A 20,674-nucleotide genomic window follows, 5' to 3' on the forward strand; every position below is an offset into this window, starting at 1 on the left:
AATGTCTGTCCCCAGGGGGAATCCCTGCTTTGACTTTTTTTCTACCTTAGGTTAGTTTTGCCTGTTATTTCAGTTTTAAACATAGAAGAGAAAAAGAAAATTATGTAATATGCATGTTGTTTTACCATATGGCTGGCATGTGCCAGTACTTGTTCTAAGTGCTTTAGAAATATGAACTCACCTACCCATATCAACACTTTGAGCAAGGTAGTATCATTTTCTCCATTTTACAGATAAGGAAACTGGGAGGTAAAGTAGCCAAACAGCTTAATCAATGCCTCATTACTGAGGAGTAGGGCTTGGGCCCCGCAGTCCCCACTGTTAACCACACATCAGCCTCTGTGTGAACATCTTCCAGACCTACGTCAACTTCAAGATGCTGGCAGCAGTTCTCTTGGGTAGTAGGGTTGTGGGTGACTTTTGTTTTCTTCCTTTTGCTTACCTGTATTTTCTAAGCCCTGAATAATCATTGGAGGGACTGATGCTGAAGCTGAAGCGCCAATATTTTGGTCACCTGATGCGAATTCACTGGAAAAGACCCTAATACTGGGAAAGATGGAGGGCAGGAGAAGAGGGCATCAGAGGATGAGATGGCTGGATGGCATCACTGATGCAACGGACATGAACTTGGGCAAACTCCAGGGCAGAGTGAGGGACAGGGAGGTCTGGCGTGCTGCAGTCCATGGGGTTACTGAATCAGAATCAGTGTCACTGAATAAGAATCAGAAATGACTGAGCAACTGAACAACATTTTCTAAGATTTCTTCAATGAACGTATATTACATCTCTTGCTTGTATACCTAAAACTTTAAAAAGTATTTTAAAATATTTCCTGGAAAAGGAAATGGCAACCCACTCCAGTATTCTTGCCTGGGAAAACCCACAGACAGAGGAGCCTGGCAGGCTGCAGTCCATGAAGTCGAGAAAGAGTCAGATACAACTTAGGAACTAAACAACAAACAGACTAGTGAAGAAATTACTGAGAAGTCACTGTAATTCCAAGACACAGATGCCTTTGAACAGAACAAAAGTTTTTACATCACTTAAACAAGAAAGAAAAAAACTATGGATTTATAGTTTAAAATTGTATACCTGTTTACACTGAATTTCAAATAAAGGGACTTTGTTATTTTTCCTTAAGGGCTGCAACATATATATATATATACATATAAATATTTCTGTTTTTAAATAAAAGTTATTCTTAATGTGTTAAAAAAATAAAATATTCTCAACATGGCCTAACACTACTCTTTTCTGAGTCATGACACCCCCTCAGCTGAGCTCTCTTCACACTCACAGCCAAACCCTTGAATACCGACAGGCTAAAGCATGGGCACGTTCTGCATCACACTGTGTCTCCCCAGGGTTCACTTATTTGACTATTTCAACCAAAGAACAAGCAGACATCCGGTGTCACATAAGAACTACGTCTATGAGTTGACATGTGAACACGGGTGGGCGAGAGGCAGGAAGTGACTCATTCACCATGGTTTCTGAGTTTGCTCTTCTTGAAATTATGCGTAGGATTTCAATAGGTGTGCTCAGCATCTTGAAATCAGTAGAGTCTGCTTATATTTCTGAAATCTCCATTTAATCATCAGCATCTATTTGCTGTCCTCCTAGCAGTACGAGCGCTACATCTGAGAGGAAAGAGCCTGCTGTTCAATGTGCGATGAGATGCCATTCAGACTGATGAAGCAGGAGCTGCATTCTATGCACAAGTAGCAGCTCTGCTATTCATGATTCTCCTCCTTTACAGGGCATTCCGGGCTGACTGGAAACAAGGCAGCGAATTTTTACTTTCCCTCCACGTTCAGCAGCATCAGCAGCGTACAGCTCTGTCCACACAGGCTTTGACTGCACAGCAAACTTTGAAAACTGTTTGTCACCAGAGCAAGCTAGCTCTTCCAGCTTGTTATAACAAGAAGTTAGTTCAATGAAAACCTTGCAGTTGTTGAAAAATTGATTTTTTTGAAATTTCTGGTTGAGAAAAAATGGTTTTTACTGTATCATGATTATTTTGCCTTAGCTTCCTTGATGCCCAAACCTGGTATTTTATTTAAGATCCAAATGTTTATTGGATCTTAAATATTTACACCTCCCTGGTATTCAGTGATTAAGACTCCTTGCTCCCAATGCAGGAGGCCTGGGTTCATCCCTGGTCAGGGAACTATGCCCCACAAGCCATACCTAAGATCCAGTGCAGCCAAATAAACAAGTAAATAAATTAAAAAATAAATGTTTATTTGCTTATCTAATTCTTGGCCATCGACTCAATTTCTACATCATCCTGGTCAGGATTCTGTGTGGATCTTAGGCATGTTTCCTGTAAATTATCCCCAACTTCCAAAGAGCCTATAAAAACAAAAAGATACCTATCCAAACAGTCTCCTATTCTTCGTAGCTGGAACACTCGGGATAATGAATGAATGTGTCAATCTTTTATTCCATTCATTCATTCCAAGACACAGCTGTTGTAAAACCAGCATAGAATTAAGTTTAATTTTAGTCTTTGCCCTTAAGAGTCCCAGAATTTCATTAGTGATACCGAAACTTAGTGGGGCTTCTCTAGGTATCCACCTGCCAATGCAGGAGACGCAAGAGACTCAGGTCTGATCCTTGGGTCAGGAAGATCCCTTGGAGAAGGAAATAGCAACCCACTCAAGTATTATTGCCTGGAAAATTCCACGGACAGAGGAGCCTGGCGGGCTGCCATCCATGGAGTCACAGGGTCTGACGGTCTGACAGTGACACACACACACACACACACACGCACACACACACACACGACTAAGCAAGGTGCAGATTTCTGTTGTAAGTACCGTATTTTGTAATGTGAATATGGATGACAGATACCAACACCCAGGAGGGTGGGTGGCTACTCCCTGAGCAAGGCGCTCTAAATATATGGGGTTATTTAATCCTCATGTTGTAGCCACGCGTTCTGGGAAACGAACTCACTCAGAAGGACAATGCAGATAGTGGAGTGCAGTTTATTACACCGGCGGGCCCAAAGCAGAGTCTCCTCTTAGCCAAGGACCCCGACCAGTTTTTGTGAAAACCTTATATACCCTAAGTGTATGTGGCCAAACCCACCTCCCCAAATTCCCTTAAACTAGTCTGACCAAAGGAAAAAGAAAGATACAATCAAAGTTAACCCGTGATTCATATGCCTTAAGCTTAGGTAGTTAACAGTGGACAATAGGCTTGTGGTCATACCCCAATAAGCATAATAGAATGTATGATTCTATTTGGTTACACAGATAAGTAGGGTATTCTTTGAGGCAATAGAGAGCCCTGGGGCCCTTCCTTGCAGGGGCCTGGTTTTCCAGTTGGTTTGTCGTTTCCACAGTTACTGGGCATAGAGCTCAAAGTCCACAGTCCGGCCCAAGACGGAGTCCTGCTTTCCAGATACAGCCTGTTCTGTTTCCTCCTTCACTCACACTAACCTTAAGAGAAAAGGAGTTTTATCATCGTGTTTATCACATGAGGAAGCTGGGGCTCTGGGAGGGTCAGAACTTTTCAGGCCTCAGACAATAGGCAGCAAGACAGGGCTCTGAGTCTTGGTACTGTTCTCTTTCTCCTGCCACACCAATCTGCGTCCATGGGGGAAGGATGGATCATGCAAAGTGTTAGGCACTCAGTCTTATCTGACTTCTTGAGACCCTTTAGACTATAGCCCGCCAGGCACCTCTGTCCACGGAATTCTCCAGGCAAGAATACTGGGCTGGGGGTGATGGGTGGGGTGGGGCTGGGGTGGGCCAGAATTCCAGGAAAGTGCCAATGTTCCCCTTGCAACAGTGCTCTGCTCATATGTGCAACTCTGGGAAGTACTGTCTCAGACATTCATTTACAGGCTCTACACCCTGGGGCGGGGAGGATGGGGGGTGGGGCTGCAAGCTTCTCTCAACCACGCACCCCAGTCACTGTGCACCCCTATACTCTCCCGAGGTGACCTCAGTGTCCTGATAAGCAGACTCCGCTGAGAGAGTGTAGAGGTGGGGGGATGGTTCCTGGGAGGGTGCAGGAGCCACTGGGGGCACAGTTGGTGGTGAAGGGCTGAAGGGAGAGTGCTCATGGAGCCCCCAACACTGATCTGGAGGAGGAAGCCCCTTCCTGAGTCTCTGGAACCAAGTGGACAAAGCCCAGAGTTACACAGGCCAGCGTGGGAGCACCTGTTTCTTTCAGTTCAGTTCAGTCCCTCAGTCGTGTCCGACTCTTTGTGACCCCATGGACTGCAGCACACCAGGCCTCCCTGTCCATCACCAACTCCCAGAGTTTACTCAAACTCAAGTCCATCCAGTGGGTGATGCCATCCAGTCATCTCATCCTCTGTCGTCCCCTTCTGCTCCCGCCTTCAGTCTTTCCCAGCATCAGGGTCTTTTCCAATGAGTCAGTTCTTCCCATGAGGTGGCCAAAGTATTGGAGTTTCAGCTTCAGCATCAGTCCTTCCAATGAACATCCAGGACTAATCTCCTTTAGGATGGACTGGTTGGAACTCCTTGCAGTCCAAGGGACTCTCAAGAGTCTTCTCCAACACCACAGTTCAAAAGCATCAATTCTTTGGTGCTCAGCTTTCTTTATAGTCCAACTATCACATCCATACACGACTACTGGGAAAACCATAGCTTTGACTAGACGGACTTTTGTCAGTAAAGTAATGTCTCTCTGTTGTCTATGTTGGTCATAACTTTTCTTCCAAGGAGCAAGTGTCTTTTAATTTCATGGCTGCATTCACCATCTGCAGTAATTTTGGAGCCCCCCAAAATAAAGTCTGTCTCTGTTTCCACTGTTTTCCCATCTATAAAATTCATTTTGAGCACCATCCAACCAAGACACACCACCCCATTTAATATTTTATGATTTATTTTCCATGTTAATATAGATTTACATTATACTTTTTATATATACAGTATATTTCTATCTTTTTAATAGGTGTATTGTGTGATGATCAAAGCATAAGATTTGTGTAGTGAATTTGGAGAAGACAATGGCACCCCACTCCAGTACTCTTGCCTGGAAAATCCCATGGACAGAGGAGCTTGGTAGGCTGCGGTCCAGGGGTCGCTAAGAGTTGGACACGACTGAGCGGCTTCACTTTCACTTTTCACTTTCATGCATTGGAGGAGGAAATGGCAACCCACTCCAGTGTTCTTGCCTGGAGAATCTCAGGGACAGGGGAGGCTGGTGGGATGTCGTCTATGGGGTCACACAGAGTCAGACACAACTGAAGCAACTTAGCAGCAATTTTGGTAAACATATTTCAGATACATGGGTTCATGACAAGACCCTTTTACAAAAACTTTATCATTTTAAAAAATCTTCACAGATCTGTGGCTGAGCTTATCCCAATGATCATAGTTATCTTTTCATGCATAATCTGCCGTTTCCTCTAGCTGTGGGAGTCTTTGTGTGGCCTCTGGGCACTTTCTCTAAGGTCATCTGAGACCGTCTACTGATGGCTCCCTCACTTTAAAGATCAGCAAGATGTCCTAGGCTTGCCACACCTTTTTGGATATCCTGACAAATTGTGCTGTCACCCTCCAAAGAATTCTGACTCTTTTTAGTGAAGAACAGCAGCACAGTGGGCTTCCCTGGTGGCTCAACGGTAAAGAATCTGCCTGCAATGTACAAGACCCAGGTTCGATCCGTGGGTCAGGAAGATCCCCTGGAGGCATGCATGGCAACCCACTCTAGTATTCTTGCCTAGAGAATCCTATGGGCAGAGGACCCTGGCAGTCTGCAGACCACAGGACATGACTGAAGTGACTAGGCGGCAGCAGCAGGACAGTGAACCCAAATCTGGTCTTAAACATATGGATTCAGGGACTTCCTCGGTGGTCCAGTAGTTAAGTCTTTGTGTTTCTGATCTAGGGGCTGTGGGTTCAATTCCTGGTCAGGGAACTAAAATCCCACATACCGCATAGCACAGCAAAAAAAAAATCATGGATTCAAACGTGTTTGTGTAACACAGCAAGTGGGCTTGTTGCTCACTGCACACAAAAGCCCAAATACCATTTTGGGCAATTTTGTTTTTTGCTGAAAGAAAAAGGCTTTATTGCAGGGCAGCCAAGCAGGGAGTGAAACCAGTCCATCCTAAAGGAAATCAACCTTGAGTATTCATTGGAAGGACTGATGCTGAAGCTGAAGCTCTAATACTTTGGACACCTGATGGGAAGAGCCGACTCACTGGGAAAGCCCCTAATGCTGGGAAATATTGAAAGCAAAAGAAGAGGGTGACAGAAGATAAGATGGTTAGATAGCATCATCAACTCAATGGACATAAGTTTCAGCTAACTCTGGGAGATAGTGAAGGACAGGGAAGCACGGCATTCTGTAGTCCATGGGGTCCCAAGTGTTGAACATTCTTAGTGACTGAACAACAGCAAGCAGGGAGACAGGAGGCAAAGTTCAGATCTTTCTCTCCCGTGGCTTGTGACTGGGATGTCTATTCTGAAAGTGGCGACTTATAAAGGGAGGGCCTGGCAAATGATTGGTGGAAAGTAGGTTTACCTTACTATGTAAACTGCAAGAGTTCTCTATGGGGACATCCCTGGTGGTCCAATGGTTAAGACTTCACCTTCCAATGCAGGGGGTACAGTTGGATCCCTGGTCGGGGAGCTCAGATCCCACATGCCTCATAGCTGAAAAGCCAAAACATAAAAAACAGAAACAATAAGGTAATAAATTCAATACAGACTTTTTAAATGGTCCATATTTTAAAAAATCTTTTAAAAAAAGTTCTCTGTGCAGGTCCTTGAAGCCTCTTCACGGATTGCATGTGCAGCTTGCGGGGAGCAGTTCCTATGTAACACATGGTGGATTTTTGGCCTGTGGCAGCCAAAGTTCACCATCAGTCACTCTAGTCCCTCAACTCATCTGCACGATGCTCAGTCAGGAGGAGCTGTCAGCAAGTTGTTTACTTAGCTTTCTCTGTGTGCCAAGTCACTTCAGTCGTGTCCAACTCTTTGTGACCCTACGGACCGTAGCCCACCAGGCAGCTCTGTCCATGGGATTCTCTAGGCAAGGATACTGGAGTGGGTGGCCATGCCCTTCTCCAGGGGATCTTCCCAACCCAGGTATCAAACCCAGGTCTCTTACATCTACCTGAGTTGGCAGGTGGGTTCTTTACCATTAGTGCCACCTGGGAAGCTGGTACTCTGCAAAATAAGCTTGGTGCTCTTGGTGCATCATTTTGTTTCTATCTTGTTTCTACCTTAAGCTACAGGGTGTAGGGTGTGGTTTCATCTGCCTGTATGAGGTGGCTGGTTGCAGTGCGAATTCACAGACTGGCACTTGTTTGGGACGAACTTGGGTACCTTTGGCAGTGACGTGCATCTTCTCTGTCTGCCCCTGCCCACCCTCTCTCACCTTTCTCTCCCTGCTCTGTGCCCTGGGGAACTGGCCCTGAAGGATTAAATCAGAGACTCCCTTGTCCACTGGCTTCCAACTAGTTTTGGCCAGTCAGAAATCAGTCTTGAGAGAACTCAGCTCTTTTCCTGTGGGGTCCCAGAGGCACAGTTTCATCCTCTCAACTGAAGGCCACATTTTTTTAAAAATCAGATTTTCTCCAAATAACTACTCTTCTCAAGTTCTAGTAACAGATCACCCCACCCTCCTAACCCGTACCCAGAGCTGGGCTGGCTTCAGGAACAATAGCCATCCCTTGCATGCATGCATGCTAATTCACTTTAATCGTGCATGACTGGGTTCGAACCTATGAACTGTAGCCTGCCAGGCTCTTCTGTTCATGGGATTCTCCAGGTAAGAATACTTGAGTGTGTTGCCATGCCCTCCTCCAGGGGATCTTCCCGACCCAGGCATTGAATCCAAGTCTCCTAGGTTTCCTGTATTGGCAGGCAGGTTCTTTACCACTAGCGCCACCTGGGAACCCCGTTATCCCTTGCAGCTTTCCCCAAATCCCCACCCTTTTTTTCCTTTATTAAATTCTTCTCAATTACTCAGCATGAGGATGCCATCAAATCCTGCTGGGAACCCTGATACCAGTTTCAGGACTTATTTTAAAAAAAAAAACAACTGATTTTTTAAAACTTTTCTATATTTTCTAAGCTTTTCAAAATTACCATGGTTTGCCCTTATGAGTTGTTAAAATATTATCCAGAAACATCATACACATTCTTTTTTGAGGGTCATCTTGAGCAACTGGTGTTCCAAAAGATACATTTTTGGAAATATTAGCAAAAATCACTTCTAGAAGTTACTCCCCAAATCTCTAACACTTGTCTCTGGGTCAGGGGGTGTGACGGTAGCTTCTTTATTCTGTTCCTCCCATATATTTTTACAATGAGCATGTACCATTTTTACAAAAAGATACAAACTTGAAAATTTTCTAGGGAAATGCGTATATTTTGATGCTTAAAAGCAAAAGTGAGTTAACTTTTTCTGTAAATGACCAGATGGTAAATGTTTTAGAGTTGCTAGCCAGGAGGCAAAATGGAGAATATTATGTAAGTGCTTACATAATCAGAGAAAATAATTTTCCACGTAATTTTCTACAAAGTTCATATAAAAATAATCAAGTGCAATTTTTTTGGTAATATGGGTCTACTAATGGAAGAATTATTCCATGATTATACAGTGGAAGTGACAAATAGATTCAAGGGGTTAGATCTGATAGCGTACCTGAAGAACTATGGACGGAGGTTCGTAACATTGTACAGGAAGCACTGATCAAGACCATCCCCAAGAAAAAGAAATGCAAAAAGGCAAAATGGTTGTCCAAGGAGGCCTTACAAATAGCTGAGAAAAGAAGAGAAGCTAAAGGCAAATGAGAAAAGGAAAGATATACCCATTTGAATGCAGAGTTCCAAAGAATAGCAAGGAGAGATAAGAAAGCCTTCTTCAGTGATCAGTGCAAAGAAATAGAGGAAAACAATAGAACGGGAAAGACTAGAGATCTCTTCAAGAAAATTAGAGATATCAAGGGAACATTTCATGCAAAGATGGGCACAATAAAGAACATGAATGGTATGGACCTAACAGAAGCACAAGATATTAAGAAGAGGTGGCAACAATACACAGAAGAACTATACAAAAAAGATCTTCACGACTCATAACCACGATGGTGTGATCACTCACCTAGAGCCAGACATCCTGGAATGGGAAGTCAAGCGGGCCTTAGGAAGCATAACTACAAACAAAGCTAATGGAGGTGATGGAATTCCAGTTGAGCTATTTCAAATCCTAAAAGATGATGCTGTGAAAGTGCTGCACTCAATATGCCAGCAAATTTAAAAAACTTAGCAGTGACCACAGGACTGGAAAGTCAGTTTTCATTCCAATCCCAAAGAAGGGCAATGCCAAAGAATGTTCAAATTACCACTCAATTGCACTCATCTCACATGCTAGCTTAAAATTCTCTAAGAGAGGACTCAACAGTACATGAACTGTGAACTTCCAGATGTTCAAGCTGGATTTAGAAAAAGGCAGAGGAATCGGAGATCAAATTGCCAACATCTGTTGGACCACAGAAAAAGCAAGACAGTTCCAGAAAAACTCTACTTCTGCTGTATTGATTACACCAAAGCCTTTGACTGTGTGGATCACAACAAACTGTGGAAAATTCTTCAAGAGATGGGAATTCCAGACCACCTTATCTGCTTCCTGAGAAACCTGTATACAGGTTAAGAAGCAACAGTTAGAACTGGATATGGAACAACACACTGGTTCCAAATCAGGAAAGCAGTATGTCAAGGGTGTATATTGTCACCCTGCTTATTTAACTTGTATGCAGAGTACATCATGCAAAATGCTGAGCTGGATGAAGCATAAGGTGGTATCAAGATTCCCAGGAGAAATATCAATAACCTTAGATATGCAGATGACATCACCCTTATGGCAGAAAGTAAAGAGGAACTAAAGAGCCTCTTGATGAAAGTGAAAGAGGAAAGTGAAAAGGCTGGCTTAAAACTCAACATTTAAAAAACTAAGATCATGGCATCCAGTTCCATCACTTCATGGCAAATAGATGGGGAAACAATGGAAACAGTGACAGACTTGATTTTCTTGGATTCCAAAATCACTGCAGATGGTGACTGCAGCCATGAAATTAAAAGATGCTTGCTCCTTGGAAGAAAAGCCAACCTAGACAGCATATTAAAAAGCAGAGACATTACTTTGCCAACAAAGGTCCGTCTAGTTAAAGCTATGGTTTTTCCAGTAGTCATGTATGGATCTGAGAGTTGGACTGTGAAGAAGGCTAAGCGCCGAAGAACTGATGCTTTTGAACTGTGGTGTTGAAGACTCTTGAGAATCCCTTGGACTGGAAGGAGATCCAACCAGTCCATCCTAAAGGAAATCAGTCCTGAATATTCATTGGAAGGACTGATGCCGAAGTTGAAGCTCCAATACTTTGGCCATCTGATGCGAAGAACTGACTCATTTGAAAAGACCCTGATGCTGGGAAAGATTGAAGGGGATGACAGAGGATGAAATAGTTAGATAGCATCACTGACTCAATGGACATGAGTTTGAGCAAGCTCCAGGAGTTGGTGATGGACAGGGAAGCCTGGTGTGCTGCAGTCCATGGGGTCGCAAAGAGTCAGACACAACTGAGCGACTGAACTGAATGGAAGAATGGAATTAAAAAAAAAAAAACATGTCAATGAGCTGGGGCTCAAAGTTAGTGTTCCCTATCATCCAAATTTGGCCACCTGATGCGAAGAGTTGACTCATTGGAAAAGACTCTGATGCTGGGAGGGATTGGGGGCAAGAGGAGAAGGGGACAACAGAAGATGAGATGGCTAGATGGCATCACTGACTCGATGGACGTGAGTCTCAGTGAAGTCCGGGAGTTGGTGATGGACAGGGAGGCCTGGCGTGCTGCGATTCATGGGGTTGCAAAGAGTTGGACATGACTGAGCGACTGATCTGATCTGATCATCCAAATTGATTGCAAATTTCATCTGTAAGTGCTGATCTGTAATGAAATATTACATATTGCTTCTTTTTCTGTTGAGGTGTGGTTGATGTACAGTATTATATGCTTCAGGTGTATGACACAGTGATTCACAGTTCTAAAGGTAACATTTCATTTACAGTTATTGTAAAATATTAGCTATATTCCCTGTGTAGTACATAGTGATTCTTTGAAAATATTTTTCAATACAGATAAAGATTGTTAATTGATATTAATCCACAACTTATGATTTTAATTGAGCATATTTATTCTTATATGGAGAAGGAAATGGCAACCCACTCCAGTATTCTTGCCTAGAGAATTCCATGGACACAGGAGCCTGGTGGGCTGCTGTCCATGGGGTCACACAGAGTCGAACACGACTGAAGAGACTTAGCAGCAGCAGCATTCTTATATAATTAGATTTATCTCAATATTTGACTTTTAGTATGTCATTATACTGCAGATTAATCATTCATTAGAGATTACCTGGAAGATCCTCAATTAAAAGTTAAAAACAAAGTTAAATGGATTTTGAAATATGGAACTGTTCTTTCCAGTTGCACCAGTATCTGGCAAACTGCTGGAACTGCAGTTCAGAAATAATTCAGAAAATATATCTACTGCAGATTTATGTGGGAATGGACATCCTGCTTCTTGTTTCATCTTTTGACAGCATGGGAAGTGTATTGAGCAGCTTGCTATTACTTGTGATTCAGTTTGTTGAAATGACTTTATCACAGAATAAATTTCACATATGCCATTTTGCCTTGTAATTTTAGGTTGACCTCACTAAGAAACAATATCAAGTCTGCAGCAAAAACTAATTTCCAAAGCCACTCAGTGTTTGAGCAAAGTAGTTGAGGACAGTTTCAGAGAGAAAATGTTACTCTCAGCTCCAATCTTGAAAAAATTGCAAACTGCTGTGTGGTAGGGCAAGTCAGTATATTCAGCTTCAATTTCTAAAGAAAATTCGCAGAACTGATGATTTTTAAGTCCATGGGAATAAACTAAGTTCACCGTTGACACTGTTGATCACTGAAACATGAGGGATTCAAATATTTTCCACAAAGTACCTGTCGATGAATAATAGGATGAATAACCATGGACTTTAAACACCTGTTCGCTAGTTTTGTAAATTTGTTCACCAAAGGCTTTTCCTGTTCCACAAACATTTTTCCCACCATCAGATGTAACACATATTAGCAGATTCTACTTCAGGTTGTACTGAATTAGTGTTTTCTCAACTTTGAAATATTCCTGCCTCTAGCTGGTCCATGAAGATATTCATGAAGTCTACTTCTTCAGTAACTACAAACTCTGCTCTGGCTTCTTGAATAAACAGCAACAATTGAACAGTGTCAATAATACCTGTAGGTTCATCAATTCTGGGAAGACCACTCAAAATCGTTTGCCTTGTTTTTTAATTATTGATCTCTCTGCGAATGTTTTCAAGTCTTTGAGCAACTGTTCTCATCGGTATAATAGTTTTCAATAAGTTTTAGATTTTACGGGCTAGGAGGCAGAATCGAATAAATTATCTAGGTACTTTCTGCATATTTATTTTTAATGATGAAAATAAATTTATTAAATATATTTTTGGGGAAAGCTACTATATATTTTTTAAATGAGTGACTGCTGCTACAGTTTATTCTTGTGTCATTCATGTACAGTCACCAATTAGTGTGACTGACAAGGCGTCCGAACAACTTGGTTTGGACCAACTTCATCATGTTGAAGAAGAAAAATCACTAGAAATCAGACCAAGAAGTGTTCACCGCTAGAGGGCTTTCTGTTGATGTGCAATCTGGAATTCTCCAGGCAAGAATACTGGAGTGGGTTGGTATTCACTTCTCCAGGGGATCTTCCCAAAATAGGGATCAAACATGCATGTCTTGCATTGGCAGGGACTTCTTTACCATCTGAGCTACCAGGGAAGCTCTTAAATGGATTAGTAGGTCTCTAATTTGGAGTCTCTAATTTGGTGTAACATCTAACTTCATTTCTGTGCAGACCATCAATTAGCAAATGTCTTCTAACCTGACAATCATTTTAAAAACAAACCCTGGCCGTCGCTCTCCAACACCAGCGCCGCCTCTACTCGCCGAGCTCCAGCCGAAGGAGAAGGGGGGTAAGTAAGGAGGTCTCTATACCATGGCTCGTACAAAGCAGACTGCCCGAAAATCGACCGGTGGTAAAGCACCGAGGAAGCAAGCAGCTACAAAAGCCACTCGCAAGAGTGCGCCCTCTACTGGAGGGGTGAAGAAACCTCATCGTTACAGGCCTGGTACTGTGGCACTCCATGAAATTAGATGTTATCAGAAGTCCACTGAACTTCTGATTCGCAAACTTCCCTTCCAGCGTCTGGTGCGGGAAATTGCTCAGGACTTCAAAACAGATCTGTGCTTCCAGAGTGCAGCTATTGGTGCTTTGCAGGAGGCAAGTGAGGCTTATCTGGTTGGCCTTTTTGAAAACACCAACCTGTGTGCTATCCATGCCAAACGTGTAACAATTATGCCAAAAGACATCCAGCTAGCACGCCGCATACGTGGAGAACGTGCTTAAGAATCCACTATGATGGGAAGCATTTCATTCTTTGAAAAAAAAAAAATTATCTTCTTCCTGTTATTGGTAGTTCTGAACGTTAGATATTTTTTTTTTCATGGGGTCACAAGGTACCTAAGTATATGATTGCAAGTGGAAAATAGGGGACAGAAATCAGGTATTGGCAGTTTTTCCATTTTCATTTGTGTGTGAATTTTTAATATAAATGCGGGGACATAAAGCATTAAGGAAAGTCAAAATGTTTCAGTGAACAAGTTTCAGCAGTTCAACTTTATAACAATTATAAATAAACCTGTTAAATTTTTCTGGACAATGCCAGCATTTGGATTTTTTTAAAACAAGTAAATTTCTTATTGACTGCAACTAAGTGGTGTTTGTAGCATTTTTATCATACAGTAGATTCCACCCACTCACTATACTTTTCTGAGTTGCCCTACGTGCAAGTACATGTTTTTCATATTGTCTGTCTTCTGTGCTGTTCCTGTAAGTTTGCTATTAAAATACATTAAACTATAAAAAAAAAAACCCTTAGTTGATCATGAAAACACACCTTTAAACACATGACTTTAAAACCCATTGTTTTGCCCACTTTGAAATGTATTTTTTTTCACCCTGACATTGTCATGGCATCAGTTTTAAAATAATAATTTCATTATCACTGATTGATTGCACTGATGCTTAGTAGCAGGAGCCTGTGGTCTATTCTTCATCATGAAAGTTTATAAAGAGTAACTTTGGAACTTCACTAATGGCCAGTGAGAAGAATCTTTCCCCCTCCACCATAAGTCAGTATTTTTGGAAGTACCGTCCAAGTTGTTTGACATCCCTTCTGCATAGGGACATTCTGCATCCCTAACCACTGGCTGCTGCTGCTGCTAAGTCGCTTCAGTCGTGTCCGACTCTGTGCGACCCCCATAGATGGCAGCCCACCAGGCTTCCCCATCCCTGGGATTCTCCAGCCAAGAACACTGGAGTGGGTTGCCATTTCCTTCTCTTTCCTCACTTTCCTGCGTGAAAGTGAAAAGTGAAAGTGAAGTTGCTCATTTGTGTCCGGCTCTTCGCAACCCCATGGACTGCAGCCTACCAGGCTCCTCCGTCCATGGGATTTTCTAGGCAAAAGTACTGGAGTGGGGTGCCATTGCCTTCTCCGAACCACTGGCTAGGAGGTGTGAAATTTATCCTTCAGCAGAAGGATTTCAATTGGTAATTATGGAGAGATTGTGAAATCTTCCTTTTCTCCTCGGACAGCCAACACAAGACAGAAAGGCTAAGATTCCTTCTTAGTCTCTAAAGATCCTTTTCTTTATTTTTAAAGAATTTTGGCCATGCTGTGAAGCATACAGGATCTAACCCCAACCAGGTATTGAACCTGTATCCCCTGCAGTGGAAGCACAAAATCTCAACCACTGGACCACCCAGAAAGCCCCTAAAGATCCTTTCTAAAAAGCACATTCCATTGGCATTTCTTAGCGAATCATAAGCTCATCTGGTCTTGACACTTTGTAAAGTTCTCTTTCACCCACTCATCTCACCAGCTGAACTACCTGGTAGATTTAGGATACTTATTCCCAAGTGGCTAGTGAGTGGTGAGTAAGGCCTCCAGCCAAGTCTTTGGGTGAGGTCCGGGCCTTTCATGAGACCTACTTTGATAAGAGAAAGGAGTTGTGGAAAGACACCCGAGTCTGGGTGTTGGCTGCGAGTGAGGCATACTAAGGAGGTTGACAACAAACCTCAGGTGCTGTACTGACTCAGGCTAGGAGCTGGGACCCCTTGCTGCAGTGCTTGCATCAACATCTCCTCTGGCAACAGAATACAAAGAAACTGTAAGTGACTAAAAATAACTACATGCATGTTGCAGTTGGGACAAATTACAAACAGCAAGACACAAAAAGACCAACAACCCAGCTGCCACTTCCGAGGTTCCCCAGCAAGTGCAGTGTCCTGGGCATGATTCCTGCACATGGTGCCACCAAGGGGATGGGGCAGACCACCGGGCCACTACTCTCCCCAGAGCCCTGGACCTGCCCCTACCCTCATCCATTTAAAGAACCAGCTTGCCGCCACCCCCATGGAAGGAGTAAGGGAACCTGTTACTTTTCTCTCTTTTCTGCTGCAGCAGAAGTCCCAATACAGCCTTGCCTAAATTTCTCATCTGGCCTCATCAATTTCTATTGATTAGAGTTCAAGGACCCAGGTTGGTAGCTACCATTTTGCGCAGAGCCAGCCGCAAGTGGAAATGCCAGACCCGCCCACCTTTCTTGCTTATGCCACCATCATCCTTACTGTAAGCATATTCTAAATTCCCATCAAGTATATTCTCCATTGAACCCCGCTGAGTGGGGTTGACAGCCGGCCCTGCAGTGCCCCCTGGCGCCACCTTAGGGAGGCTGACCGGCCAAGACGTGAGTGCCCCTCAGCAGAGAGTCTGGGGCCACAGCCCCTCCGCAGGGCCTGAGGAGCGGGGGCGGCGGACACAAAGCTCCGGTTTCGACGGCAAGGAGGATCCCTGGGCCCCACTCCCGCCGCAAGGTCGCTGGGCGGCCAGCCACTGGGTGGGCGGGGCTGGGCGGGGCTGGGCGGAGCCTGGACGGCGGGAGCGCCTAGTCGGGCTGGCGCCCTCGGAGCCGCCCGGGGCACGCTGGGGTCTCGAGGCCTGCGGCTCACGGGCGATCGGACACACTCGGGCGAACACGATGCGCTCCCCGGGAGAGGGCAGCGGGACCACTCCTGCGGGCGGACTCGGCGAGGAACCCGGCGCCCCCGCCGCGCGGGGAAGAGGGCGGGGACCGTCAGGCCGCGCGGGCTCTTTAAGACCGTATCCGTGCTAACACCGACTGTGAGTAACCTGGCCCCGGGTCCCTGGAGAAACCGTGAGTTGGCTTGGAAAAAATAGACGGATGAGAGTTCAGATCTCTGGGCGTGGAATTTGGGGAAGTTATGAATGGCGGCCCGGGGCGGGGAAGGGGTGTGGGTGGTGGTGTACGACTTTGATCCAGACCCCAGGTACCTTGTAAATGTTAACAGGGTCCTGGAGAGGGCGGTGAGACTAAGCAAGGACAAGTTCCAAACGGAGGAGAGCCCACCACCTGGCTTCAGGGCCCACACGTTGTAGTCCTTCATGATCTCCGTAAGGCCTATAGCTTGTGAACAGGTGGGGTGGATTCAAGATCCAGGAAGCTTTAGGCCACTGCGGTGGGTGGAGAGCCAGAGGAATCCACCACTGTGGGCTCTTAGGAGGCCTGGGGCTTCTGGTTCTTCAGGAAGTTTCCTGGGCTGAGAGATGTAGCTGCGCCTGCCTTTGGGCCTGGCTCACCAATGGGGCATCCCGCAGCCCCCTAAGGATCTCAGAGAGCACAAGGGCAGGGCTGGAGAGGTGACTGGTGGCTCTGTGTCTCCTTGGCTCCCACTGGGGTTTGGTCTACCCGGCACTGGGGAAGAGGAGAGGCTGAGTGGTCTGATGACACAGGGTGTGCCGAATGAGGATTGTGAAGTCACAGAGGAAGTGGGGTGCTACAGCCGGGCCTGGGGCTGACCTGGGGCAAGAGGAGAAAAGGTGTTGCTCAGGCAGACCTGTGGAAGGGAGCCTCTGGGATCAGCGGGGCACACCTGGTGCCCACAGTGGACTGATGAGTCGGGTGAGGCCACCCTGGCCCAAGGGTCCCCCGCCCCCTCCTCCTCAGGAATGCAGACAGTTCTGTGGTCCACATCCTGGAAACCTTAAACACCACCCACACCATGTGGAAGGAAAGCAGTTGAGACTGGGTGGCACATCTGGTTGCTCCCCTTTCCCCCCCCAGACTCCTCCCGGGCTCACCGCCCTTGCTCTGCCTAGCCCCAGCTCTGTGAGCTTTCTGTTCCTCCTGAGTAGCTGGCCTCCAGGACTTGGGGTTCCGGGACTCCGGGGAGTGTGCGCCGGAGAGCAGAGGCGTCCTGAAGAGCACCACTGACTCCCACCCTCCTACTTCTCCAGATGCAGGGGCCTCCATGGCTGTGATAAGCCTTCTGTTCTTGGCAGTGATGTACGTTGTCCACCACCCCTTGCTGGTCAGTGACCGGATGGACTTGGACACACTAGCCAGAAGCCGGCAGCTGGAAAAGCGGATGAGCGAGGAGATGCGCCAGTTGGAGCTGGAGTTTGAAGAGAGGAAGCGAGCAGCAGAGGAGAAGCAGAAGGCGGAGAACTTCTGGAGAGGGGACACCTCCGGTGACCAGCTAGTGCTGGGGAAGAAGGACAGGGGGTGGCCGTTCCAGGTGGACGGCCAGGAGGGCCCCCTGGGCTGGATGCTAGGAAATCTGTGGAATGCTGGCCTCTTTTGCATTTTTCTCATTTTTGAGCTCCTGCGACAGAACATGCAGCACGAGCCAGCCTTTGATTCCAGCAGCGACGACGATGAGGAGGAGGTCCGGGTGGTGCCCATCACCTCCTACAATTGGCTCACTGACTTCCCCTCCAGGGAGGCCCTGGAGTCCTTCCACAAACACCATGTCCAGAACGTCACCCGGGACCTGCCCTGCACCTGCGAGTTTGTGGAGAGCTTTGTGGATGACCTCATCGAGGCCTGTCGGGTGCTCAGCCGCCGAGAGGCTCACCCACAGCTGGAGGACTGCCTGGGCATCGGGGCGGCTTTCGAGAAATGGGGAACCCTTCATGAGACCCAGAAGTTTGACATCCTGGTGCCCATCATCCCCCCACAGGGCACAATGTTTGTGCTGGAGATGAGGGATCCGGCCCTCGGCCGCCGCTGTGGCTGCGTGCTGGTGGAGTCAGAATGCGTGTGCAAGCGCGAGAAGCTGCTGGGGGACGTGCTGTGCCTGGTGCACCACCACAGGGACCACTCGGCCCTTGTGGGTAAGTCTAACAGCTCCATCAAGGCGGCGCTCTGCACCGGCTCCCACCTGGATGTGTACAAGACTGTACAATGGTTCCGGAACATGGTGGGCAATGCCTGGGCCCTCGTGGCCCACAAGTATGACTTCAAGCTCAGCTTGCCACTGTCCACCACCTGCTGCAAGCTCAGGCTGGACTACCGCTCGGGCCGCTTCCTCTCCATCCGCCTGGTCCTGGGGGTGCAACGGGAAGACACCTTGGTCTACCTGGTGAGTCAGGCCCCTGACCAGGAACAGGTCACCAGTGTGGACTGGCCCGAGTCCTTTGCAGCCTGTGAGCACCTGTTCCTCAAGCTGGTCGGGCGTTTTGCTCCCGAGAACACCTGTCACCTCAAGTGCCTCCAGATCATTTTGAGTCTCCGGGACCTTCAGAGTTTACCCCAGGGAGCGTCCCGCCCCATCCTCACCTCTTACCACTTCAAGACAGCCCTCATGCACCTGTTACTGCGGCTCCCCCTCACAGACTGGCAACACGACATGCTCTCCCAGCGACTCCAGGACATCCTCTGGTTCCTGGGCCGAGGCCTCCAGCAGAGGTCTCTCCATCACTTCCTCATCGGTAACACCTTCCTGCCCCTGACCATCCCGATTCCCAAGACATTTCGGAATGCTGAGCCCGTCAATCTCTTCCAACACCTGGTGCTAAACCCCATGGCACATTCACAGGCGGTGGAAGAGTTCCACAACCTTCTGGCCCAGGTGAAAGCTCTGCCCTGTTCCTCGCTGGCCGGGGCACGTTGACTTGTATTCAGGCCATTAAAAAGGGGGAGATGGTATTTCTGATTCCTCAGGCAGCAAAAAGAGTTTTATTTCTCAGACACATCAGCAGTATATGTGACCTTCACCTTGCCAGTAGGGGGTTATGATCGATTAAGACACTTAAGTATACATGAAGCGGTTATGAGGAGGGGTCCAGCCTGCAGGGGCTAATCTAGGGTGGATCTTTGAAGTTTTCTTCTCCTGACTTAACTTTCATCATGACCCAAAGAAGGCCCAGGGAAATGGATGTTATGGGATTGCCTTGCTGCTGAAGAGTTGAGATCTGGAGGGGACCTGTGAAGTTGGGGTGTGTAGCAACACTGGAAGTGAAAGAACCAGAGAATACCTCCATTCCAGCTTATTCTGTGTGTGTGTGAATGACTCCACACACATCCCTTGTAAACTGGCTTCCTTACTGAACTCAGCCCAATTCACAGCCAAGCTGGTAGCACCCCATTTTACCCCAAATACTGTTATGGCAGCTTCTCGTTATTTTAGGATCAGAGTTTTCAGACCTTCATTATTTTAAGATGTTTATTTGCCATTTTCTTCATTTAGCCCTTTCTTCATGTTATGTGAAATATAATATAGCTGTTTTATGCATCTGAAAAAAACTCCAATGCTACCCAAATAACTTATTAGCATTGATTCACAAACAAATATTAAGTCGACAATGGCCTGTCCCATAATTGAGATGATGTGTATTCTAAAGTTAATGACATTGCCAACATCCGATGGCCAACTTCGGGCCTGGAAACATCAAAAAACCCTTAAGGACAGTCTCTTGGGAGGCTTGGAGATGAACAATTACTGTTTCTGAGGGGAGTCACTTATTTGTTAAATGGAAAGAAGGTTTAGCTACCACATGTAGCTGTGCTTCTTTTCAGTCTGGTAATGCCTTTGTATTCTCTCTTCAAAGATGACAAGGTATTATTTGAACTATGTTTGTGGGTTTGCAAAGTGGGGTCATTGCAATCCAGGCCCATTGCCAGGGCTGGACAGGAAGGGGCTCTGACGCTGATCAGCTCTAACAAAGCCATGATTCCGGAGATGTGATTGGTATATTTCCCCGTCTTTCAAAACCCTGGGTATCCTGGGGAGGAGCATTAAGAAATGTGAGACTCTAGCTGTGGGTGTGGTTGTTTTGGAAATACCAGTGCTATTCCTAGCCAGCACGCCAGCACTGCCAGAACCGGGCCCCACGTTTACCCTGACCTTGGGTGGGGGGAGCTCTGGGAGGGTTAGATGCTGGCCACAGAGGCTTTGGTTATAGAATCCACACCCTCCCTTCCACAGAAATAAATGACAAGGGTCCCAGATGCTGATGCCAGCCAATATTTAGGGCCCCCACTGCTGCACAATAGCTGCTAGGTTCTGACGTTGTCTGTAGGTATCGGCCACGTGCTGCTTTCAAGTTCAGATGCAGTGATGCTGGTTCTCTGCTGGTGGGATTCTGGTGTTTTCAAAAACATCTATACGCTTTTGTTTAGAAAGTAATTTGCTGATGTTTTACTTCCAAATCAATAAAGGAGACTATTTTCTGTA

General features: G+C 46.1%; 1 protein-coding gene and 1 pseudogene across 3 annotated transcripts; both read left to right on the forward strand.

Moving 5' to 3' along the window:
* The first annotated feature begins 12,999 nt into the window (after nucleotides 1–12,999).
* Nucleotides 13,000–13,796, forward strand: LOC781566 (histone H3.3 pseudogene; annotated as a pseudogene).
* A 2,289-nt stretch (nucleotides 13,797–16,085) lies between these two features.
* On the forward strand, nucleotides 16,086–20,674 carry ITPRIPL1 (ITPRIP like 1). 3 transcript variants are annotated; one of them, XM_024999279.2, is made up of 3 exons: nucleotides 16,086–16,319; nucleotides 16,508–16,610; nucleotides 17,454–20,674. In XM_024999279.2, the coding sequence occupies exon 3, from the start codon at nucleotides 17,468–17,470 to the stop codon at nucleotides 19,109–19,111; it is 1,644 nt and encodes a 547-aa protein (XP_024855047.1). In that variant the 5' UTR covers nucleotides 16,086–16,319; nucleotides 16,508–16,610; nucleotides 17,454–17,467; the 3' UTR covers nucleotides 19,112–20,674. The 3 variants fall into 3 exon arrangements, with proteins under 3 accessions (XP_024855047.1, XP_002691182.1, XP_059747607.1); XM_002691136.6 differs by lacking the exon at nucleotides 16,508–16,610 and having other exon boundaries at nucleotides 16,229–16,319; XM_059891624.1 differs by lacking the exons at nucleotides 16,086–16,319; nucleotides 16,508–16,610 and adding an exon at nucleotides 17,020–17,118.

Source organism: Bos taurus, chromosome 11 (assembly GCF_002263795.3).
Source record: "Bos taurus isolate L1 Dominette 01449 registration number 42190680 breed Hereford chromosome 11, ARS-UCD2.0, whole genome shotgun sequence".
NCBI classification, from domain to species: Eukaryota; Metazoa; Chordata; class Mammalia; order Artiodactyla; family Bovidae; genus Bos; species Bos taurus.